The sequence below is a fragment of the Triplophysa dalaica genome, chromosome 14, assembly GCF_015846415.1.
Source record: "Triplophysa dalaica isolate WHDGS20190420 chromosome 14, ASM1584641v1, whole genome shotgun sequence".
Taxonomy (NCBI): Eukaryota; Metazoa; Chordata; class Actinopteri; order Cypriniformes; family Nemacheilidae; genus Triplophysa; species Triplophysa dalaica.
The window spans coordinates 7090167-7116900 of record NC_079555.1 but is presented as its reverse complement, the minus strand read 5'-3'; the positions used below and the strand labels follow the sequence as shown (position 1 = coordinate 7116900).

The 26734-nt window shown below is 41.3% G+C and overlaps 1 protein-coding gene across 3 annotated transcripts in view; it reads right to left on the bottom strand.

Annotated features, from left to right (window-relative positions):
• Positions 1–26703, bottom strand: part of znf423 (zinc finger protein 423) — a 146253-nt gene extending 119550 nt beyond the window's left edge. For 2 of the 3 annotated variants that reach the window (XM_056765742.1, XM_056765745.1), the window contains exon 1: positions 19424–26703. In XM_056765742.1, the coding sequence (XP_056621720.1) occupies positions 19424–19463 (40 nt within the window). In that variant the 5' untranslated portion in view covers positions 19464–26703. The remainder of the gene's footprint in view (positions 1–19423) is intronic. The other variant, XM_056765743.1, reaches the window with a different exon arrangement.
• Between the last annotated feature and the right edge of the window lie 31 nt (positions 26704–26734).

The window sequence follows — 26734 nt, the reverse complement described above, 5'->3', positions numbered from 1 at the left end:
TCCCAAAAAAAGAAGAATAAAACAACCCGAGAGGATATCGAGACCTCACACTAGGATCCACACAGCCAAACGAAAGCCCTCATGGAATGAAACAAAAGAAAAAGGGCGACTGGAAGCGAAGATGAAAAAAGTCATTAGAAGGAGTTTTAAAAGCAGCATTCTATTAAAAGCTTCTTTTTGCTCTCCCTCATTAGCTGAGCATATTTATTTCTGTGTATCTTGTCTTCGTCCCCTGGCGCCCTGTGTGCAGAAAGCACTGCTGTTGTGAACTGTGACGCAGTGAGGGGGCTTCAGCCATAGGGAGTGTGAGACGGGGGGGCCGTGAGATAAATCTGGTGTGTGATGGTCATGTGTTTATCCACCATCACAAACTTTTAGAAGTTTTGTATGCTATAGCTACAAGTGAAAGCCAATTGATTGGTTAGTATTTGGCTACTGTGACTGTTTTTGGCCTTCTGGCAGTTTTAAAATGTACAAATAAATCCTGTAATCTCTTACGCACCCTTTTTACAAACTTGTATCATTTTTCATACGCAAATGTAGAATAAGAATGTATGGAAGAAGGTACAGAAGGTACAATGTTAGTGGATGGGGACCAGAGGCTGTCAAGATCCAAAATGGACATGAAAATATCAAGCGATATTCCGAATTCTCTGGAATGGCACTTTTAAAGAAATAAAAAATATATAAATTGTAATTTATAAAAAAAATACAATTAACATTCATAATGTGGTAGAGAGCAACGCGTCTCACAAAAGGCCATACAACCCCAAAGAATTAAAAAATCAAAAATAAGAAATCTCAATAACAGACATCAGTGAGATTAAATGAGAGCAACTGAAATGTTTTGTCTCCATTATAGTTCCGAAAGAGACATAAATGTCACAAACTGAGCTCAGATTTGCCAGATCTGCAAGCCAACATTACTAAAGATTTCAAGTTGAACTCAAACATTTCTTGTTTAATTCTCAATGATGACTTTACTTCTTCAGTCATTTCTCCATACTATTTGTGTTTTTTAACAATTGTCTCATTTGTTTCCATTCTATAATCTCTTAATTGATTTTTGGAGAATTATTTGAGACTCCATCAAATCCCTTGAGGCTAAGGAAGAGCAAAATCTAAGCAATAAAACTCTTCTGGCAAGTTTTAAAAACCAACGTTTCAGTAAATGAAGACAGAATTTTCCTTTTGAGTGAACTATTTCTTTAAACAGTACTACGCGCATCCTGCTTCTAGATAAGGGTAGTGTACATCCCACCCTCTGTGTGTTCTGCATCTCAGACCAGACAAATGAAGGCTCCACATTACAGGCCCTGCTTCCTTCCTTTAGAAAGGCTTCTGCTTGTAAAAGCTTTATACAGTGGGGTGCACAGACTAATGATAACAGCATGTTTTAAATGTTACCTTGGATACTCTCCGTTTCCTTAACACGCTCGCCGACCGGTGCCAATTGCGCAGGAGCTCAAGGGAGGAAAGACTGACGCCCATGCCTCCATTTCAAGATCCAAAATGGACACTGCTGACCAGACTGACCACGGTGTGCATGCATTTACGTTTGACCTTAAAAAAATCTATGATCTTATAATGTTCATTTGTAATATTACACATTTAATACATTAAAGCATCTCAGGGAAATCTCCTCCTTTATCAACTTTGCAGGGATGGACTGCTGTTTCTCTTTCCATTTAAACAATTATTTAAAATGAAAAAAGGAAAGGGAAAAAACACTTCCCCCCAAGGGCCATCTTCAAACTCCCTCTCTTCGTCTTATTCACACACACACAAATCCTTGACACAATTTATTTCTATATTATTGAAATTCCTTCTCAGTTAATTACTGTTGCGTTGGAGTGAGCGTGCAGCGTTATTTGCATTTCTGGGTCCTGTTAAGCAGTGTTAAACAGCGTTGTCACCACTCACGCACACAGTCTAATATACGTGAACGTAGCTGACGGCAACACAGCGATCGGCGTAGCAGAGCATAGAATGGGACGAGGGTAGAGATCAAACAAGCGCGTCGTAACAACATGACAAACACAACGTGCCGATTTAGCCGCCAAAACGCATGCCAGCCGGTGGGAGAGTGACACAGGCTTTAATTGTTTTCAAAATGAGCGCTTTAAATTAACAACGGGTGATTCTTATCTACCAAAATAACAAGGGTATGGGGAAATCACGAAGGGTATGCACAGATGAACATGTGCAGTGTCGACCTGAACAGGTACGTTTTTGTAATTTCAACAAATTTAAAAAAAGAAGATAGTACAGGTTTCCTTTACACCGAAAAATGAGTCGACACATTAGTGAAAGAAAAAAACATCAAATTAGCCTCAGGGAGTTATATAATGTGTGCTTTTACATAGGTGTGAATTGTTTTTGAAATAGAGAAGAATAAAAATCCTCATATTCTTACTCTTGTGTCATTTCACACCTGTATGACAATTTCAAGAATGTTGGTAACTTAACCACAGCAGTACCCATTGACATACATTGCTTTTTTGTCCATACAATAGAAGATAATTGGTACTGCCATGGTTTGGTTACCAACATTCTTCAAAATATCTTCTGCAGAAAGTCATACACATTTGAAATGAAATGACTGTGAGTAAATCATCATTTTTCGGGGGTAAAATATACCTTGAACTACAGAGAAGCACAAACACAGTTTATCATCAACTGCCGAGATTCTCGACTTTGGTTATGAGTTCTGTCAGGATCGGCGCCATTATCAAATCAGCACAGTGTTTCAAGCGAGCTTACAACAATGAGAAGACGCTGTGTGTAAAAAGAACGAGAACTCATCCCTTAACCCAGGAAGAAGAAACACACTTGCCCTTAGACCTGAAGCTGTGAGGGCCCTTAACAAGCACACGCATATGCAGACTCGCACACACACGGACCCCCTGTATCTCCCAGTAAGGGCCTCACATACTCGCGCACTGCAGGTAAAGCTTCAAAGAAGGGCTTTGCGCTGCAGCGCCACGCCGGAAAGACAGGGGAGGGAAAAACAGGGAAAAAAGAAAAGAAAGAGATTGTTATTTAAACAGTCGTGCTAGTCGGGCTTGTATGAATATAAATTTTGAAGGAGACAAAAAGACTAATAGATGGGCGGTGGGAAAGAAAAAGAGAGCGAGGCCGAGAATATTATGCAGACGTACCACCGATGACATTACAATGAAAGCTCTTGTGGACCACTGTTGGTATGTATGTTTGACATGGAGAGAGAAAAACGGAGAGAGAAAGAGAGAGATAAAGAGGGAAGGGAGAGCGAGAGCGTGCGCTCCGAGGGAGTCTCACCTGGGCCCGGTTCTGCTGCAGCCGTCTGCAGGAGATTCAGCCGCAGAATACCTAATGCGAGTGTGGAGGGGCGTGCCGTACAGCCCTGTTTTTGGCCCCGGGCCATTCTGTATGATTAAGTCTTCTACACTTAAGGGATAAAGCCTTGCTCTCCTTTTCTCCCACTGGAAGCCATTAGCAGCCCCCCATTTGCAGCTCAGTGTGTGCGTGCGTGCGTGCCTTGTGTGTGTCAGAGCCCATGCATTTGAATGGGTTTGTACCCCTGTGTCTCTGTGTTCCTTGTTTGTGTGTACGCATGTGTGTGCGCGCATGTGTGTGCGCGCACCGGCGTGAGGAAAGCGTGTGTGATTTTGTCGGTACAAAACATCTCAGCGGCACCCTGGGATTAGTGTCCAGCGGCGAGCTGTTTGGGCCCAGAGTGCAATGCCGTTCGGCCCCCTCATTAGAATGGGACCACGCAGGGCCAATGGCTGCCTCCGCAACATCACGGATCACAATCGGGGGCCTGGTGCTTGTCCCTAAGACTTAGTCCTGATGGACCTGGGAGCTCAGGCCCTGGACTGCTGCTACGCACATGCACGCGCAGGATTAATCATGTCGAAGTCCTCAGCTCTGAGGGAGGGGCATTTGATCTCTTCTCGTCTAACATGTGGAACAGACATCATCATAAGAAACACATGTAGCACACACACAGAGCGGCAGTGTATTGTAGAGTTTTAGCGTATGCATTATGTCTATTGTTAAAGTGTGGACTATTGGTTTTTGTTTCTTTATAAGCGATTTTACAGTCATTTTACCACAATTAAGATTTATGCTTCTATAATCGAATGCGATATGGTTAACCTAACAAAATTTGGAAATTAATATCTATATTTGAGTGGTTGACAAATACATGTGTTAATGTGCCCTATAGTGTGACAGCGAATCCCTTAAGCTTGCAATAAAGATAAATCTCTCTCTGTCATTTTGTATTATAAATATTAAAGGGACAGTTCACCCGGAAATATAAATTCTGTCATCCAAATCAGTTGTTCCAAATCTGTAAAAGACATTTGGAAGAATGCTTGTAACCAAACTGTTCTTGGCCCCTGTTGACTACCATAGTATGAAAAATGATGATGGTAGCCAAAAGTGCTCCAAACTGTTTGCTTTGATACATTCTTCAAAATATCTTCTTTTATAAACCAAATTGTCTTACAATGGTAGTTAATGGTGGCAAAGAAATGTATACAGATTTGTAACAACTAGAGGGTGAGTAAATGAAGACAGAATTTTCCTTTTTGGGTGAAAGGGTCCGTTTGATAATATAAAACATTATATACATCAATATTACTCAACTCAATATTAATTGTACCCACTTGACTAATTCTGGCAACACCCCTAAACCGTGAAAAAAACACTAAAACACACAACCTCATAACAAACGTTGTGCCTGATGACACAATCCGACCGCGGTTCCCCTTCAGCCACTGAACCCAGTGTTAAAAAGCATAAGGCGAGACAATCAACATTTAATATATGAAAATCACCCAGCAAGTTCTGCAGTAGCGGCAAGTTAATGACTGTTATATGTGGCTTCACGACTCCCGTGTTCTTTGCCACGAAGAGAAACACATTATAAATGAAGAGATCCAGCATGCTGTCCATCACTGCCATGTTTCTGGGTTAATGACGCTTTACCGGTCATTCTATACTGACGGCATCGCGCCATCAAGGAGAAAGAGAGAGCAGGAGAAGGAGAGAGAGTGTCTTTCATTTCCAGATAATTAATAATAGATAAAAGCCTGACTTGTTCTGCATGGCTTAATAGCTTTTAATAGCAGGGAGAATGACGGGAACACGCGCAGCTCTGTCTCCAGACGCTGGCCTGCAGACCTCCAGAGACCCAGTCATCTTGATGCAGCACGGTGGGGGGGGGGATGGGGGAGGCGTACCTGAGCCAGAACAGACCCACACACACACAAACACGCTCGGAGAGAGGCAAGCACGCTAAAAGAAGGCCATGCACTTACTCAAACATACACACGGGCACAAACACACCCAAGAGAGAGCTGTTCGCAAGCCTACTCTCTGAATGGTGCAATTCACCCCTGCCAACACGCGTATAAAAATACATACGCTTTTTCCCGTAAGCACTACACACATCACAGGCAACCAACCGAAGATCAATACCCGGACACAGCGGTACGAAGCCATTCAAAAGAGGGGACTCGGTTCCACAGAGAATGGGTGAAATAGTGACCACAGTACATAAACAGAACAAACACATTCATCTTGGGCTAATACTACTTTGTTTAGAAATAAAGAGAGGAAAATACAGAAGCAAAACAACAAGGTGGAATAAGGAATAAAAATCGACAATCAATGAAATATTGTGAAATTATACTCAAGGATGTTGGACTGATATTCAAGTATCATTTTCTTGTATAGACGGTTTCATCTTAACAACATAAACAAACGTTACTCCACATGCACACTTTTGTGACCCCAACTGAACTTCCGATACACATTCACAATCAAAAGAGTGCCTGTATTTTATTTCTGACAACAATCAAACGAAACCGAGAGGAACCACGAGCTCAACCACTAGATGTCATTATGGTTTCTTTAAATGCGACAAAACTACAGGACCCCTTCAACCAATACTTTATTTAATAAAATGAACATACAGCAAAATTCAACAAATAGTTTATTTAATACAATTAAAATAAATAATAATAATAATACAAATTAATATGAACATAAATGATATAGCACTCCATCCAGGGTGTATCCTGCCTTGATGCCCGATGACTCCTGAGATAGGCGCAGGCTCCCCGTGACCCGAGGTAGTTCGGATAAGCGGTAGAAAATGGATGGATAGATAAATGATATAAAAAATAAATAGTTATGTTATTGGACACTAACCAAACACAAACCGGAAGTTAACTTTGAGTCCGCCGTGCGCACGCCCGAAGAAATTGTCTATTTTAGTTAGTCAAAGCTAAATACATTTAATTATTTTTATTTGACAAAAATTCGAAGTGCGGTTGAAATAAGGAGATGCAAGCGTGCACTGAATGTCAAAAATCATAAATAAATCTGGCATTGTGACTTAATAGTAGTTCAATTGGTGTCCAAATTTATGCCACAGATAACATCCATATTACTGGACAAAATTATATAAATTATAATAAATTATTATAATTATAATAAATTATCTAAGTTATATTTATATAATATAGTAACATATTCTTTTAAGAGAATACCAATAAACTTAAAAGTATAGTGTATGAAAATTGGTGACACCTAGTGGTGAGGTTGCTCCCTTTCGAAGCACTACAGCGGCTAACACAGGACAAAGATATCGTCACATTTTCACTTCTTTGCCGAAAGAGATAACGTATTTCTGAAACACGCTCTGTAGAGCAGTTTGTCCGTTTAGGGCTACTGTAGAACAACATGGCGAATTCCATGCAAGGGGACCCGCCGTGTATGTAGATAGAAATAGCTCAAGGTAGTAAAAACATAACGCTTCATTATGTAAGGTCTTTATAGACCTCTGAAGACATAGTTATGTATATTATATTGCATAGATCTTCCAAAAAATTACACACTGGATCTTTAATAAAAAAAATGAACACAAACACAGCTTGACAGTCAACAAAACCCCATCAAGTCTGTCTGACTAACAAAATTACAGCACCATTTCTGCATCCTGTCAAAGGGTCAGAAAATTACCATTTAAACAACCACTTCCATATTGACAGCGAGTGTTACACAAAAAAACTAATATTTACACTCAGGCAGCCATTTGTCACCGACACGGCACCACTGACAGCGATGGGAGGAGATTTCCTCAATATGTTCATGTCTCTCTTTCACTCCTCCCTGCAGCCAGGCCTGTATTGAGAACGGGCTGGCTTTCGTGACAGCTCCGCCTCCTAAAACATGCACACACACACAGTTGCTATGCAATGACAGGGAAGATGGAGTGACAGCGATGAGTATTCCCCCAACACAGTACCAAAGCATGGACAGCGGGAACACTGCTGGGGCCCTTATCACTCAACTGGGTCACTGTGTCCAATCAGGATTTGGAGGCCGGCCCGCATGGGCGGTACAGGCATTTCCTTCTGGACGGGACGCAGCTTTCAGACCCTCGCAATCCGAACGCATTGGCTGCCAGCTGCATCTCGCAGGTCTACGCCGCGTTGGCATTGGTAGCGTGCCGTGCCAATCTCTCGGCCTGGACTTCTCCCAAAGAATTTCAACTTCAATGGCCTGTCCTCCAAACCTAGGCCGGGGGACGGTGAGGGAAGCTGATTAACCAAATACTTTTATCAGCACTAGAACTGCTACACTGCACAAAACGGCCTTAAAAACACAAACCAGCGACACTAGCCAGAAACGCAGTAAAGCAGGGGAGAGAAGCTCGAGGCTTACATGGCACAAGGACACGATGAGAACCGACTGGGCTCAGACCGGACCAGTGTCTCTCTCTAAAAACCGCATGACTAGTTGTGCAAAGACAGACTTTTGAATGGAGGTGTAAAGTCTGGTCCTCTTTTGAGAAGAGATTGACATGTAAATTGTTAAGTTTGTTTTAATGTATTAATAGCATGACATGCCACAATAAAAAATACGAAAATTCATTTTATCAACCTGGACTTTGCAAGTGGAATGATAATGTTGCTACCCAAACCCAAGAAACAGCCTGGCAATATATGGGACAGGAAGTAAGCATGTAAAAGCAGGAAATGGTGGAGAGGAAAGAGAAAAAGCACATATATGAGTGGGAGGATGGCAAGAGCTCTTGTGTTGTCTTCCGGCAGCTTTGTGCTCTTGGGAGAGCTTGGACAGCTGAAGTAAAAGAGGGTCTTACTGTTACATATACCATACTCTCTTTCTATTTCTTTCTCACTGCAGGCATGTGTTCTGTACCTAGTCAGGGCTTCTTTCTTTTACTCTTATGCTTTAAAAAAAAAAACAAGAGGTGTACTGCATATTTGTGAAAATGCTTGAAGTAACTTTGATGTTTTTACACGAAACAACTAGAGATCCAAACCATCTCTGATGTGATGGCAGCCTGCGATGAAACACAGAATATACACAGAAGCACAAATACGACATTGTCGGTGTAATTTGATGAAATCTTTTCAGTAAAGACTTTGAAAGCTACATATTGTTACATTATCTGAAAAAGGTCTGACTTTAAATGTTTGGTAACAATTCAGTATAGGGGGCAATTCTCACTATTATCTAGTGGTTATTAGCATGCCTATTATTAGCATATCGGCTGTTTATTAGGACTTTCTATTAATAAGCAACAAATTAAGAGTTTATTGGGGGGAAAGTTGTAGTTAATGGTTCGTTAATAGCGAGAATTGTCCCCTATACTGAAGTGTGACCAAAAGTTATATTAAAAGAATAAGTGACTCTAAACTTCACACGATTCCAAACAAAACAGTTTGACTGTTTCCAAAACACACCGCTGTGCTTATTTTGCTGCCTATGACAGACTCCAAACTCTACCAATTTCGTTTTTTTTTCTTTTCACATCACAATTTGACAAGAACCAACTAAATCAAATAAAAAATTACACCGTGCTTTACTTTGTCATAATACTTAATAACTAAACAGCATGAAAAGCAAAATGCTTAAGCAAAGCACATTCTCTCTCTCACACTTCTGCCATCCCTCAAAAACATGGCACATTCCTGGCCGTGCGATGCGAGGAGCCGTTTCCTGAGGAAAGCCCTGGGTGCAGAGTCACCTCTCCTTCTTCCTCTGAGTTCCCTTCACAAACACACACACAGTCAGGGCCTTATCAGTTTACCACCATCCCGCTTTTCAACCCAATGTGTGAAACGTACAAGTTTATATATTTATCTTGACACCCTTTGACTCCGTCTTGTAAACATTCTAGTTGGCATAAACCCACACAGAAGTACAGGCACGTTCTTCAATGCAAAGATTCAGCAAAAACGTACCCAGAATGGCATGCGAGTACACGCTCACATCACACGCACAGCCGTGTACGGCAGAGCTACCGTGTTCCCTAGAAGAAAACATAGTCAAAGATTAAAGAGGCACTCAGATCACATCTGAAATTTGTTTTTCATCTGTCTTGCCTGTCAAAGACAAGAGGAAAAATGTTTCCAATATACCTGCAGAGAGAGAAAGAGAGAGGAAGGCAAGAAAACAAGTCTGAGCGATATAAAGCGCAAAGAGGAAAAGGGAGAACATGGAGGGAAAGCAGAAGTTATTAAAACCCGTCTGCTGTGTGTGGCTGTCAGCGACTGTGACATGAGGTTCAGATCGCTGCTCACTAGGGAAAACGCCATAATCACGTTTTCTCCGCCATGATGCCATCAAACAGTGATGGGATGGGGAAAAGAGAGCAGGGGGATGGGGGGGTTCAGACCACAACGGAGGCAGCAGATCCCCAAACCACCAGAAAACCTCTGTTTACACCAAGAAAAGGTATAGGCACTTGAAAGGTTTCACCAAGCGAGATAAACTAACAACTTTACATAAATGTGACAAAAAGCCTCAATTTTGTGAGTGGGCAGTGCATTATTTTTAGTGGTACCTTCTTGAGATCAGGCTCTTAAAGGAACAGTTAGAATATACTGAAAGAAAGCAAACCGTTATGGGGCACTTTTGACAACCATTGTTATTTGTCAACTATGGTAGTCAGTGGCCATGAACTGTTTGGATACAAGCATTCTTCCAAATATCTTTCTCTTTATTCATCACAACAAAGAGGCAGACTTTAAGGCAATGCTCTCCCGAGCCCTGCGTTGAGGGAAAAGCCTACGCTACAAGATGGTTCCAGGTAGACATAGACCAAAAATGAACAAAAACAGCATTAAAGGACACCTACCCATGAAGCACTTTATTTATCTGTCGAGTATGCAAGTAGCAAACATGACAAAAATGCCCACCCCTGGTTTATACCCCCTGTTAGGTGGCCGGCCCGTGCAGAACGGCCCTGACCTAGGAGGAGGCCAGCAGCCTCCCTGGATCGAAACCTTCTGGGACCCTCCAGAAATAGACGTTCCCGGCACACCACCGACAATACAACCGTCCCAACCGTAGAGAGAAAGAGAACAGTGCTGTTGCACGCACAAAGACAGAAGAATCCAGCCTGACTGAGAGAGAGTCTTAATTGCCTTATCCTGTAGTACAGGCTGGGGAGTGCTTTTTGACTTCGGCTTCCAATTTCACGCTACAGCATTATTTAGTTTGATACAGACTTGATTAGGCATTACAATGTGTCCCTCTCTGAAGGAGCTTTGCGGCCGGCCTGCATCACTAGAGGACAGATTAACTCTGCAATCACGCTCCTTCGGAGACCCTTCCACTGTTTGTTTTGCACGCCGGAGACCGTGTATGCGTGAGTTTGTTTGTGTACTGGGATTTTATGGGAGGGGTTCTTATTAAATGAACTCAACCTGCTCATACAGCGACCCTTATTACAGAATGTGACCACAAGATATAGAAGGCAAGTCTTTAAGTCTTGGGGGGCTTACCTGCTGTCTCAGGGGTCTTCCTCCCTCATAATAGCGAAAAACGCATTCTGTTACTGAATGTTACATTTAAAACTACTTTTATTACTTTTACTTATTATCATGTTTAAGAAATAATAGCGAGAATTTAAAAGTAAAACAAATTCTAGACTTGAAGGGTTTGTTCAGCCAAATATACAAATTTTGTCATCATTTATTCACCATCATGTCTACCGTGAAATACAAAAAGAAAATAATTTAACAAATGTCTTAGGGGTTTTGAGTCCTTATAATGGACGTCCATAATAATATATAATGGGACCCCATTATAATGGGGTCCAATATGGTTTGGTTCTTTTGGTTCTCTTTGGTTCTTTTAAAATCTTTTAAGATTTAAAATCAAAATGAATTTCATTTTTGGGTGAACTCACCTTTTAAAAGAGACTTTTACATCATAACTTTTTACACCATTTGCACTTACTATCAGCTACATGATAATGTTTGAGATAAAGTAAGGTTTTCAATTGCATTTGTTGGTAAATGAATAAACACATTACAAATTAATACTATTCCAATCAAAGTGCACAAGACAACAATAACATTTGCTATAAAATACCTCAGACATACTTGGCCTAAAGTCTCCCTAATGATTAAAGACTTTTTATTCTAGCACCAAAGTGTACAAGTATTGCATTATACACTATGCCTGCCAATATTGTGGGGTTACGGGTTTGCATGTGCGCAACTTTGAGCAACCTGTATGTGTGAGAGAAAGAGCTCAACGATCAGCCATCAGACATCATGTCACTACAGTACAAACCAAAACTCTACATTTTTAACATCCGTCCATCCATCTATCTATCCATCCACCTGTCCATCCATCAACACCAAGGCCTAACAGTACACAACCCCCACACCACGCCATCTCCAATTCTCTTTCTTTCCTCTCCGTCTCTCTGCCTCTCCTGGAGCAAGTCAAGCCCTGTTTGATGGTGACATGAAGCATTTATTAGGCTAGAGAAGCGGAGCAGGAAAGAGAGAATAAAAAAGAATTGAGAGGGTGTGTGCGCGTGTGAGGATAGTAAATAATTTCTGTGCACCTCTCTCTTCCCTGGATTTTTTTGTGCGGGAGGCTGACAGAGATCCCTTCCCATGGTGTCCAACCAGGCTACACCAAAACAACACAGATACAAAGCTATCAGAGCAGCTCACATACACGCACACACTCGAGCACACAACCATACACACGTGTCTAAGGACCGGCAGATGGATGATTAAATACACGCTGTGGCTGTAACATGGAGAACTTTACCTGGGGACTAAGCCGACGAGATATAACATAAGGTTAACTGATGCGGTTTGGATGTGGTGAGTGTTTTGACACAGTTTGGAGTCAATTCTGTCTCACTGGCAGTGCTCTAACACCCACCCACACGTTGCTCGTGTTGAAATGCAGAACACCTATCTTCAGAGGTGAATTAGTCTCCAAACACCTCCAAAAATGTGGCCGCAGTCGCCTCTCATGACACAACAACACAATGCTACCAGACAAGCACCGAATCGTTCCCTGTTGGCCGCACGTGAAATTAAAACATAAAAACGTTCTTGTCTCTCTACATCAGTTGGGTCAGCAACATTTTTAAGATCATTTATAATTTATATCGGTAATCATTAGGCCAATCTCCCCACCCCACTTTTCAGTGTTATTTTATATGCAATGTCAATCAACATTTACATTATACTTTATAAACCTAACACACCATCATTTACAAAGTGTTGTTTTGACAGTAAAAAGCAACAGAAAGCAGACAAAAGTGACTCACCACCACTGCGGTACTGTTGTGTGTGCAAGTGGAACAAAGTTACACAACCAAACCACCAAGCCAAACAAAAAGATATGAGAATATACTGGAAAATATAATGCAGTATATCAAATAATACATTTCCATATATGCTATGTGAAACACAGCATTCCTTATGTATTATTCAATATATTATCAAGATACTAGTCTATATATTTTCAAATATGTATAAGGGCACACAGGACAACCTAGAGGACAAAGAACCATTTTTTTGCGCTGTTTCAAATATCACACTTTACATTAAGCCACCAAAGGGAATTTTTAAGTTGAAGAATAGTCCATATATAAACTTCCCATCTCCTAAATATCTTCATCCCTAATGTTGCCAAACAGTAAAAAAAATTCATTTGCGAAAACAGATCATTTTCATCCAAAGCCTACTAAAACGAACACAATAAAAAACACATTTAAAACATGATTAGTGTTATCTTCAAATATGCGCATTAAAGTGAGTTCCCTCAACAACAAAAAAAATCTGTCATAGTAAATGACGACAGAATTTAGATTTTTGGGTGAACTATCACTTTAGCACACCTAAAGATTTTCAAGATATTAAAAGTTTCAGAGTTTTCAAAGTTTCATTACAAAGACTTCATACGCTTGTACATTCTGACAGTAAAGTGAGAGGTAAGTTGAGGTAAACACAGAGAAAAGCCGATGAGGAGAGAGTAATAATCACTCTTTGCCTCATTCAGTTCCTCTGGGAGCTTCTTGAATACAGGAGCAGCCCTCGAAAAAAGCACACATGCTAAATGAACTGCACACAATGGAAAACCTGACTTTTAACCAACAAATGAGCACATCCAATGAGCGGCTATTTTGTAAATGTCATTATTCCGCTCATTTTCTTTTTCGCCTCTCCTTCTTTCCCCCTTTGTGAATGTGTGTGTGCGCAAGCGCTTTGAAACGAAGAGCGAGTTTAATTGTTTCTTCAGTATAGTCCCGCTGTTTGCACGGGTTATTATCCTCGGCGTTGCGGGCGGGGGGAACTAGCTGTTTGACGGCGAATTAAATGAAGAAAAAATAAGGAAAACAAGGCCGACTCCGGGATCAAGGGCTCGTCTTTCTCTGACGTCAGGCGGGCAAGCAGAACGGAGGGCCTTTTACAATGAAGGGCTAATTCAGCGTAAGCCAAAAAAGGCTTCTGTGCTACGGTTTAGATTTGCCTCGGGATAACACGGGGAAGCTTCACGCCTGAAAATCAATTTACGAAGGCATTACTAACCCAACACAAAGAGCAGCGGTCTGTCTAAAGGCAAATAATCTGTCAGTGCCAAAAGAGCACGGTGAAATGAGGCGTTTGAAATAACTCATGGCTGGTTATGGGTCGTGTCAGTTTTCTTACAACCCATTCATTTAATTGACAAACGAACAGAGCTGTTTACTTTTACTATTCTTCCTAATCAATTACATGTCTTTATAACTCAATGAAATTCTGATGTACCGTAGAGCCAGACTTCCTGACATCACTGAACTCTGTAAATTACTCAAAAGTTTCGTTTTACGGAGTCAAACTCAATCCATGTCAGAAAGGGCAAGGTGGCTCAACTCTTTCTTATCTCTGTTTTACTGGTTTTGTTCTTGCTGGTAGTAAACTTTTTTTTAGGTCTTCTAAAATCGATAGGTTCAGCTCTTAAGAGAATAGAAGCCACAAACGCTTAGGCGATTTCTATGTGCGTGGGCACACGCTCAAAGATGCATGCATACACACAAACACAGAGAGGAAAAACATTCCACCTCAAGCTATATCAGTCCTTGGAAGGCCCCCAGAAGACTCAAGCCATTGGAGAGATGATGACCTGGTGAGGGGTCAGAGCGGACTCTAGGGGGGTGCAGCAGGGGTCAAACCAGCACCAGCTCTCCTCATTAATGACCTCCGCAGCATTTCATCACCACCCCCAAAAAGCTCAGGCCGAGGCCCAAAGCCTGTCCAGCAGGGAGACTGCCCAATAAATATATGCAGCAGCCAGGTGTAGAGAGTGGGCTTAATTGCCCCCTTTCCTTATGTTTAATGTACAGCCCAGCGAGACAGGGCAGGGTCGTAGAGCAGCCACCCGGAGAGGAGAGGATGGGTAAGAGGAGAGGAGAGGAGAGAAGAGAAGGGAGGGAAAGGAAGAGGATCTTTAATGCATCTTTGAATATCAGAAGCTTGTCCGTAAAGAGACTGCATCTGATATGCACTCACACTTCTCAGAATTACAGGAAAAGTCGATTACACGCGCACACACACTTGTAACTTTTGATGTAATCCACTACCACCTCAAAAGAACCGCAGATAGGCAGAGTGACTGGTCTAAATATTAAAACCAGTCTTGCGGTTCTGCCCTCAATTCTAAGTCACCAAACGATATGTTGAATACTTTCAAGATGCACACAAATGCTTAAACCACAATGCGCTTGCTAAACGGCATGGACAAAAGCCCTCTGCACTCTCGACGGACTGGGTGAAAATGGCTGCCATGTTTAATCTACATGGGTATGAGCAGCTTTGAGAGACTCTTTTTCTGCGTGTTGTTCCAGCACGTTTTAATCTGCCCTCTGCAGCAGCCCAATCCGGGTTCCAGAGCGCAGCATCTTAGAACGGCCGCGCTCCTCCGGGAAGGCCTGACAGGGGAGCATTGGCTGGCAGGCATGGTGAAGAAGGAAGAGGGGGGGGCAACCGCACAAACAGAATTAATAACAGCAGTCGTCGGAGCGACGCCTTCTCTTTAGAAGTGAAGCGTGGCATGGAGCGGGTCCTGAGCGGGTCCGCAGCGAGTGCCGGTTCCGGGCCACCGAGCCCAGGCCTTCTGATAAAGCATGTGGCTAAGCCGGTACAATGGTAGAGCCTACAACTGAGCTCTTACATTAAGACAGATTCTTCCCCGCAAAACTAGCAGGCAGGCTGCTGATAAGGAGTTGTCATTGGCAGGCACACCGGCCAACAGGGAGAAACCCAGATCCAAACCCGCCCTCTTTTTCCCCCTCAACATACACCCCATCGCAGAGACGAAGAATTAAGCTATGATCTCCACACCAACAGGGGTCAGTGCAGGGAGGGACAGGGTAAGTTTTTGCTTTTTTAAATAAACCTGCGCTATTCTTGAAACGGAAATAAAAAATTGGGAAAGGGAGAAAAAACACTGATGACTCATCTTGAACTATACAGTCTGTACATTCAATCAAATGCTGTCTAGAATTAGAATGCACCTTAATATCACTGCCTAGAAAGCAGAAGTATTGCTTGTGGCTATAACGCAAGTGAAGCTCCATTAGTTATGTTAAAAGACAATTTGTCGATTTCTCTAAAATGTGTTGAGAAAATGTCAAGACAAAAACGAAAATCACACCTAGTAAATAAAAAAAGGGTCTCCGTAACATCACAATATCAGTCACATCACCACTCAGAAACAGACAGCTATTTAAAAAGACCTCGACTGCTGTCAAACTGTGCGCAATTACATTTTTCCTGGTCCTGATGAAATACTTTGAGTTATTCAACTAATTGTTCACGCTGTGAAGTCAATAAAAACAAAAAAGAAAGAGCATAAAAATCAATTTTGTGGTTCATCTGCCATTACCTCAAAAATCACACCCATTAACAGTCGACACCGAGACAAGCACAAAGCCACTAAATAAAACAATTTCCACATTCATTCTCAAATCATAATAAATTATGATTAACATTAAGCAAATCTCAGAATTAAAAAATAAATCGATTTGTTTTCTTGTTCAAATTAAACAGAAACATTAACATGGAAATATTGACAAAAAACAGTCTCAATGAACCCTCAGACGTAAATGTGCAACAGATGCAACAGAGTAATTAAGCCACCAAAAAATGAAATCTTGCAAAAATCAATTCACGAAAAGAGAAACACAAATGTAAATGCAAAATAATTCTAACAGGGCTTCTTGTTCTCTGATCTCTTCATTTGTGGCCCTCCAGCCCTATGGTAACTCACTTCAGCATTTTACAACAACCCACTGACCAATGAAACTTCGGCACGGTTGCCAAAAGCCAAGGTGACAATAAAAGAGCCATTTAATGTTAAAACCAGATGGTGCCAGAAAGGAAGAAAACCAAAAAGATGAGATCTACACCGATACAAACACGCACATATGTCTAAACTACAGTAGCCAGAAAAAAGATCTGCACGCTGTTATATGACAGCACATTATAGAGTCACTGACTCCTTCGCTTTTCCTCTGATGTGTAACATAGTTTCACCCCCCCAAAATAAAACACGGTGTAATCTTAGTTCTTCAAACAATACCCCTGAAATCACAGAAAAGAAAACCTGTAGTCGCAAATCAGATCGGCACGGCTTTCTTTTAAGTCAGAGAAACGCACATCTTGAAGTCTCGCATAAGAAAATCAGAGCTGCAATATTACTCAGAAACACACTTCTCAGTCTCTCTCTTAAATTACCTTTTTTAATGGCTTATTCGCTCTTTAAAAAACAAAAATAGTGAAAATATGTATATAAAAGTCTTATTCGTTTCACAGTCCCTCAGTTGCTCAAAAGCATATCTTAAAATTTACATTCAAAACAGTAAGTAATTATGCAATTCCCTGTCCAAGCCTTTGCTGAAGAATACATATTCTGCGGGAAGAGCTAAATGCATTCCTAAAAGACATTTCAACACTGAGTGATAAAACAACAAACTTCATATCCATATGCCCACATACAAAAAAATCTTATCATCATGTGGAGGGGGGTTGAATGCCATTAGGTTTTTTTTCATCAAGGGTCTGACAAGCATTACTCAAATATTTTCTCTCTTTTGTAGAGTTAAAGGTCCTATTTGATTTGACTGACTGTAAACAACACTGAAAAAACGGAAATAAGTGCCCTCGCTGTCTCCCGTCCTGTCGTGTGCATTCATCTCCCTCTTAATGTCCTGCAAATGAAGGGGATTTATTAATGTGTAATTAAGTAATAATCATCGCTACATAATGCATGAAACACTCATGGGGATGGTGGAGATATGAAACAGGAATGCCACGGCCGAACACTCAGTGCATAGACACACATTAAAAAGGGATTAATTGAGAGAAATAATATTTTGATAAGCGCAGCTCCCTCTTCCCCTCGGATGAGCACTGACTGTCTTTTTCCCTTCTAAATAATCTCTCCGTCTCTCTCTCTCTAGTGAGAAATTCTAATGTAATGTGATGTGAGTGCATGACTTGCTTTACTGAAAAATAATCCCTGGTCTAATGTGATGGGCACGGTTTCTTGAGGAACCCCCAATGTGTTACTTCTGGACATGTTTGCAACACCTGCAGATTTGAACATATCAACGCATAAAATGACAAACAAGCTTAACCTCTGGATGAGCAACCCAATACACAAGATACCATGACATAAAAAAACACAAATGATGTTTTGCACAGTCCTGTACTCAGACATACTGTTGGTGTCCCTGATATCTCCAAGCATACGAATCAAAGCTAAAGGTGCTGGGCTGAGATAGGGACAGAGCGAGCCTTGGTTACATATTTAATTGGCCTCTGATTGACGTGCATCGCTGAGTCAATACAATCACTGTTTACTCCCAAACCCCTGTGCTGCAGAAGGCGAATGCATGCGCGATAAAAACTGCAGTACTGCGAATGATGCAATGCAATTCTTACAATTAAAATACCTTTTCAGATTTTCCTAAACGATTTTATGCAATAACAACGTGTATTAAAATATAACATTTTCCTATCACTCTGCACATGTGAATACTAGAATCCCATCATCACAACCAGCTATTGATTACAAGCATGAAAAGACTGCTGTGTCTCCCCCGAAAACAACTCAACAACATTGTTTAGAATTGATTTGTACCCAGCAGGTTCTGCCAATGTTAAATATCTGCGATAATAATTACTGAGCCGTGATTGTTCAAATGGTACATTTTCAATTCAACGGCCACAATTTTAATGCCATTTGCACTTCACGTAAACCTACGGCCATTTTGCCCTCAAATAAACCTCTACAGATTGTGGCCGTTAATTAAAACAAAAAACTGGTTATTATTTGGGGGAGGGGGTACTAATAGGGGCCACATGGCCACCCGAAAGCCCATCTGGTTTCTATTGGGGTGAGGGTGCCAAGTGATATCTCGACCAGCAGCACAATATTTGCTGCACATTGTTGATGGACGTGACAAAATAGCAGCAGGCCTTTATTGGTCCTAAATTCACCTGCCTATGAGTATTCAGTCTTGTAGGAGGGGCGTGAATGAGAGGGGTCTATGTGTGACTTACTCTGTCATGTCAAACTCACAACCAGACCTTAACACATAAACAGCACAGATGAAACAACACCATAGAGACATATATGGCATATAATTCATTCAAAATAATACTACAGGAGGAATTGGGGGGTGTCTAAAATGTACTAAATAACAATCTTAACAAAAAGAGCAGAAAGTGTTTTTTTGTGTTTCATGATAAAATTATAATATTTAAAATATTGTCTAACTAAACTGATGAAATAAGAAACAACAGGCCTAAAGTAAACTGAAGCATTATTTATAATTTCAGGTAAATGCGGCATCTTTACTATAAAAGGGTAACTTAAGCTGCCAACCTCAAAAACTCAAGACACCTGGAATCAAAATTAAAGAGTTTAAATCCATATCTACGTCCCCACGTCAAAAGTGGCGATTTATAGTTCTGAATAAAATATCACTATTCAACGCAAAGGCGTTTAATCGACACTTCACAATCCCCGCCAGTTTTACCCATGAAATCTCATTGGTCATGTGAGTTGTATCCATAAAAAAGCTTACCTTTAACGGAGCGCGGTTTGGCCTGCTTGCGTCTAGACATCTCCGTCTTAACGGTGATATTTTGCTTCTTTTAATGCGTATCTTGTCCTCTCCGATAAACAAGTGCCGGTTACGCGCTGATACTTCTGAGATTTCTTCAGTTTGCCTGTTGCAATGCGGCAACTTCGGTCTCGATAGTCCTAAAGCATTCAAAGGAAGAGAGAGTAGAGCAATGGTACGAGACGCAGCGCCCGGATATTCCTACGATTGAACTTCTCCAGTCGCGCGACTCAACCTGTGGATTTAACGAATAACTTGTGCGTTTTCCCGTGCTCGAAACGTGAACGCTCTTTTGTTCCTCCGTAACGGTGCGGGCGCACACTCAGAGTTTCAAGAAGCGCAGCGTGCCCAAATCACAGCATTCACACCTGATCGGTGGCGAGAGGTGCCGATACTTCCCGACAATGTGGTAACCGCACTTGATCAATGTTTAGGATTTGCTTTAAATGTTTTTCTTCCTCGCGTTCCTCTTGAGATTCTGTTTTTGTAGTTGTCGGAACTGTCTTTTTTCGTTTCTGATCCCGAACGCCGAACCGCCCTCCTTTGCGCTCTTATTTTTCGGAAGGTGGCACTCTCAATGCCATTTTACGCAGCATTTTTTTTACCTGCGGGGATTTTTCTTCTTCGTGTTTATCTCCCCTTTACGTCCTAAATGCCGTATATATTTCTAGTCGCTAGCCTCTCTCTGCCTTTTTCTTTGTCCTGACTCTGGTCTTCCCTCCGCCTCCCGTTCCGACTGCTGGCGGGGCTGCAGCGCAGACACACATAATAAAGCCAGGCTTGGCTGGAAATGTAGCCGTGTCCCAGCAGGAGGATGTGAGAGTAGGGTCCCGGCGGGGGAGCGCTCTGATCCCGCAGGGAGCTCCGCACAGCCTGGGTTGAGCAGACAGAGAGAGCCAACAGCACCAAACCATGGTCAGCCATGGAAACTACAGCTTAACTTGGAGCACGGATCGGGGCCAAAACACGGAGCATCGAGGAAACTCTGCAGCGTGCAAGAAAAAAGACGGACTGGATTCAAGGTTTTTTTACGGTCCTTGCCCTCTTTACTTCTTGTACCGGTGCCATCATCTTGGGTTCACTCCAGCGTTTAACTGTCGATTGGATACTATGACAATACGAGTATTTTGGGGTTTTAGCATTTACCTCTGATTTAGGATATTTTGGTTGCGTCTTCTTTTCGATACGCCAGGCGGTAAATATTGAATTTGAAGTTTATTTTCGAGTACGTCTGGGGTTAAAGGATCGCCTCAGTTTGGTAGATAAAATATTTTCTAAAATATTGCCAACGTAATGATGCCTGAATCGGTAAACTGCATGTTTGGGAAACAATTATTATTATGGGAAATATGTGTTGTGCACAACAATCATGTTTGACATATATGATGAAATGCGTAGTTTATTTGATTATTGTTATTACGGAATATGATTTGTGTTTGCTTAAAAAACATTTATCTCGGATGCTTGTTGCGTACTTGGCTACATCAGGCCTTTTCTATTGAATTTACAGTCCCCGCAGTGTCTGTCTGGCCGTCTGCATGTGCTCCAATCCTAGAAACAGGCTCGTTTCAGGCAAAAATCAACCAAAGAAATGGTCAAAATCACACGCGCGCTTTGTTCTCTATTCTCACGCGCGGTGCGTCGGAGCTGCTCGGCCGTTGTCATGGACGGTGGGCTCCCTGTCTTGGTCAGCGGGATGTCCTGCAGATTGAGCCAGACACCCCGTCGAGTCACGGAGCGGCCTTTAAAATTGACCCCCTGCGGAGGACCGGGGCCCCTCTTGTCTCGTCTGAACTCCCCTTGAAATGAGCGCGCGCCTGGAGACCGCTTTTAAACGCGTTTCTTGCATCCCATAGAGAGAGGCCGCTGGCACGAAGGGGCAAAAGCTCACCGCAGTGGTCCCCTTTTCTCGGATAAATTCAAAGGAGGAAAATAGCCCACATTACAAGCTCCTTAAGGGTCAAGGACAGCCGAGACTTGAATGGTCTGAAAGAGTGCCATTGTGAAATCACATAGCAAGTGATTACACCCTCTGTCATCTTTCTGCGGATTTGCATTTTTCTTTTGCAACAATGAATAGTTGAGAATAAGACTTACAAGACATGTGGATGAAATTAATTAAGACGCTGGAGAAAAAGAGGTGCGAACTGCAAATGTGCTGGTCCTGTTCGGAACTGACACCGCTTCTATTTTAGGAAGATTTTAATGAGTGGCAAATATTTCCGATGCGCTTGGATGGTTTTCAGCTATTTGAAAAATTGCTACTATTTAAATGAGCTTGAACAAATCTGAAATGAAACGTGTAAATGTAGTTGTCGCATCTCAGATGTTTAAATGGACATTGCGAGGACGCATTTTCGCACCTTATTTAAAATAGCCTCGAAACGCTTTTTCTTAACGCAGCAGGGATGCTTGTAGATCGACGCGTTTAAATTATTCATGCAACAATTATTTAAGATTTCGCAAGAACCTAACATCGTTTTGTCCTTTCTCGTCTCCGCTCCGTCCGCACATATACAGTAGGTGTGCTTTTCTCGTGTGACAACCGTCTATTGGACGATGTAGCTCCCAAAAAGCGCTCTTAAACACTCCCCGATCGTACTGTCACAGGCCCAGAGAGTTCATGTTATATTTATGTTGCCTACAGCGTATTCTCTCTGTTCTGTTCTGTTCAGCTGAACTCACGCCAACTCCGCCAGGTCCCCCTTCCACAGACAATGTTACATCTCATTGGCTTTGTCCTAGATAGGCTATTTTTGTATGAAATAATTAGACATAACTGATTTAAATACTGCAAAGCCATCTATTGTCTCGTTAACAAAGTGCAGGAGCATCACGCATAAAAGGGCAGAGGACGAGGGGAAGCAAATGCTTCTGATTTCATTTTGTCAACCAGGATACAGTACCAGACTTAAAATACACATTCACTTTGAACTAATGGGCATCAGGCAGAGCCAAAAAAATGAACTATTTTATTAGCTTCTTTCGATTCAAATGTTGCTTTCGGGACACTGACGTGTGGCAGTTTAAGAGGCACCTGCCTGGTATAATGAAATCGGGGAAAAAACAGACGAGTGCTGCCAGAAGCTCATGGCACAATTTTACAGCCTCTGCCCGTATATCAGCAAAATGTAAGATTATTGAAATTATGTCATCCAGCAGCACTCATTGTCCATTCTGGAGCTTCATATAAGGACAGCATCCGACATAAAACTGCATGTTTGTTTGCTATAGTGACCCAGACAGCCGTTGGACGGCGGCACTGAATACGACTGCACACGGGCACACAGGGGAGAGGTGCAGAGCAGGAACGCAGATTGGGGCTGACCGCTCGGCTGCACTTTAATGTACCCTCTACTTCATCAGTCCTGATTATCCACCATAAAAATCCAGATTGAACATTACATTTTTACTGCTGATTGTCTTCCAAACACTCTCAGGTGTTGGCGTGTTAAATGCCAGGGTGTGCATCTGTCCACGCAACCCATTAGCTCGCTGCAGTGAGATTGTGTGACTTTAAATGAAGAGCTCTTCACATAAGCAACAGAGAACAAATTTTGGGCTCTTTGGCCTAACCAGGTCTTGTGCCAAAACCTAATAACAAGCCCCCCCCCCTTTTCACTGGCTCTTGCCCCAGACTTACACAAAGAAACACCATCTTTATGGACTTAGGGCATTAAACCAAAAAATGGACAGGGAACAGACACACATGGCATAATGTGCAACGGTGTGGTGTACCATATAACACATATAAGTGTAGTTGTCATGGCCGTGACTCAAAGAGGCGTCGAAAGTGAAGAGGGAGAGAGAGAAAGATGAGCAATGAAGGCAAGGAGGCCGGCGCTCCAGCAAAAACGCTTTTCTGATGAGCTGCAACAATGCACTCACTCCCACGACATTGGTGCTCTGTTGGGAGTCTCCTCCTAATTTCCTCCATCCATAATAAAAAGAGCTACATTAAACAGTGCCATTAGTGCCAGCAATTTGTTTTATTCTCCACAGAAAGAGAAATGTTATCTGTGGCGGACAAACTTAACCCAATTAAAGCTCATTGTGTATGGGGGCCTTGCTGGGTCTTCGGCTGATGCCTAGGAACGAGGGCAGAGGCAGCCAACTTTGGGGAGGAAAAAAGGAGGGAGAGAGGAGAAAGAGAAAGAGTGGAACATGTCTGGAGAATTAGGGAAAGTAGGAGAGAGACAAATGTGCTTTCAGTAGAAAAAATAGAGCGGAAGACAAATGTTTTCTTGCCGTGGAATGATCCACTCCTTTCCTCCCAAGACGTTTTGATTATCTGGAAAATATACACTTAAACAAAAATACACGACACAATTACACTTAAATTGCTAAAGAAATAACATTTGTTTGCTAATAGTTGTTTCTGTCGACTTTCATTTCTGTTTGCTCGTCTTGTGTTTTCTATTCTGATTTGACTGTCGTCTTGTTTTGGCTATACATTGTGAAACATTCAACCGTCTATTATTTTTATTATTTAACGATTAACATAATTGCGTAATATTTTGATTCCAATAAAAATGGAAATAAATACAAAGCGACACATTCTGAGACACACTCTCATACCCTCACATTTTTGCTGTTAATTGTTGTGATAACACCTCTCGATTACAGGGGTTTAATTATCAACATGTTTGGCTGTTAGACCGAGTACCTGGCACAGATCCTGGTGAAGGGCTCAAGGTTTCTAATGAAGATCTCACTCACAGCAGCATACAGGAGCACAGTGTGGTGCAGTTCTAACAAAGAAGCACATTGCGTTTAGAGCCGACCTGCGTATCTGTGAATTCTAACACAATAATGCCAAGAATATTCATAGTGATACATTTTGATTGATTTCCAGTCGTGCTGGAATGGCAAGTGTGTACCTCTGCGGGGACAAAAAGTGATTTTGCATGATAACGCGCATTGAAACAGTAAGCGAACTGCATATCGTGGGACGGAAATGAATCATGTCTGTGTTTCTGTTACATGTGATCGTGGTGAAAGCTGGTTTCGCTCAGTTTGTCTGGCGAATCATCCATCTTTTGATGCCTTTACCAGCTTTTGCTGAACTGTGTTTTGCTCGGTTCCCAAAAAAAGTCCAATCAACACCTACCAGCTGGTGAAATGAAGCAGGACCAGGCCTCCATTACTTTGAGAGTTGATGGATACTTCACAGCTGCGGTCAAGTGTCTTTGATCAAATGGATGAAGAAACAAACATCTGTAAAACATCCCCTCTAGAAACATGCACCAGCCTAATGATTGTGTGTACCATCATCTTGTATGAATACAGACAAACAATTTTATGCAGATTTACCCCAAACTACTTCATCTTATAACCTCATTCAAAATCAATGACACAAAATGTTAATATGTATTTATGTGTGTAGTGTTCTGAGCTTTGAAACATTCCTAAAATCACATGTTTACTCACAAGTTGCTAAAGAAAGAAAACATTGCTTAGTGTTTTTATTCTGTAGTGTTTACCATCATGCTGCATCAATTATTTAATATCTAGTCAGTGTGTTACTTCTATATTTATTTTGTTAATCTAGTTCATCTATATATTTGTCCACACACACAACATTATGTAGGGCGAAAGCAATATTTTCTTGCTCGGTTCAGAACATCTGCACAAAACGAACACTTCACAAATATAGTTTGTTATTATTAAATTGCGCATGGAACAGAAGCTACACCGAGCAAGCCTCTAATCTCCCAATGGTTCATTTTGCTTGGGAAAATGATGTTTACTGTTATTGGAGAAAAATACATTTTAGCTAGCAATGTATTCCAGTAAAAGAAAGCGATTTTAGGTTAATTTTCTATTTAAATTGTATCAGATCACAAGAAATGTTCCATTTCAGGGTATTTTCAAAAACATTACAGTAAAATGTAATGAAATCTAATATGAGAAGGAAATATCAGCCATATAAATGCTAAGAGCGTCCTGAGGTTTGATGAGCAGAAACATAAATTAAGCGTTTAAGTGGTAAATGTGTAAGTCTATAGCCCCATCTAGCGGTCATATTGAGCGCACGCCTTTTACAACTCACCTCCGACGTGTCAAACAAAAACACATCAAATTTGATTGTGATATTTAACATGTTATTTTGAAATTATTGGCAGAAATTGTACAGCAAACAGAGAACGTATTTTTGTTACTTTTTCAGTCACTCTTTACAAAAACGCAGTAATTATAACCGAAGAACGTATATATTTGCATTAAACTTACGCATTTGGCAGACGCTCTTAACCAAGGCGACTTACCTAATGCAGACCCGGTCCAAGAAAATAGCAGGGTAGTACGTTACTAGGACTGTTAAACAAAAAAAAACAGATTTAGTAACGTTAACTTGCGAGAAAACGTACACATCCCACGAAACACTGGCGCGAAAGATCTCGCGAGACCCTATTAACAACTCACTCTTTTAATAGCAACAATGTGTTCTCACGAGAGTTGTGCCAGCAACTAATTACTTAACGTAGTCTACTCTGCAGTTTAAATTCGTTTTCTTTCATACGCTTTTAGATATTTTTACATTAACTATAATCGGTTGTTATTGTCACATAAGACGAGTTGAGATTTTTATGCTTCAGGTGAGGCACACCTATAATATTTGTAATATTACTACTAATTGACTTGTGCAAGATCAAAACATAGGACTCAGGTTTACAACCTAAAAGTCAAATCTCAGTTATCCTCGTTTTGAAGACTGAAAATACTGAGGTCAGTTCAGTTTACCCAACACAGCAACATTCCAGGTTGTTAAAATAAGATTGTGCAGTCATGCGAGACTAAAATCTAGCTATTTGGCCTAGAAGCAAAGTTTGGTGCAAAACACCTTGCCTACAGTCAAGCGTGGTGGTGGTGGTGGAAGCATCATGCCCAGGTTTCTTTATCGGAGAAACTGGAAAGCCCGTTTCCATCAAGATCAATATGAATCGAGCCAATCTTCATGAGGAGAGCCAGCAAGAGCCTGCCAAAGACTGTTTTAAAGCATCGGATACTTTTTTCAAAGAATAAATGTTTCGTTTTATAGAATGGTCCAGACTGGAATCCAGTCAATAACTTGTGGTTTCTTCAATAAAATCTGCCGGTTATTTAATCTCATGGAGCCATGTAGATTTTGAGAATCATGCTGGCATACCTGAAGATATGTGACTGAAATTATCAAGGTATTATTTAGGTATATCCCTAAAAAGATATTGTTTTAAAAACATCGTGGCTGCATAATGTGTGCTTAACTTAGTATTGACTGTAATTTATTTAACA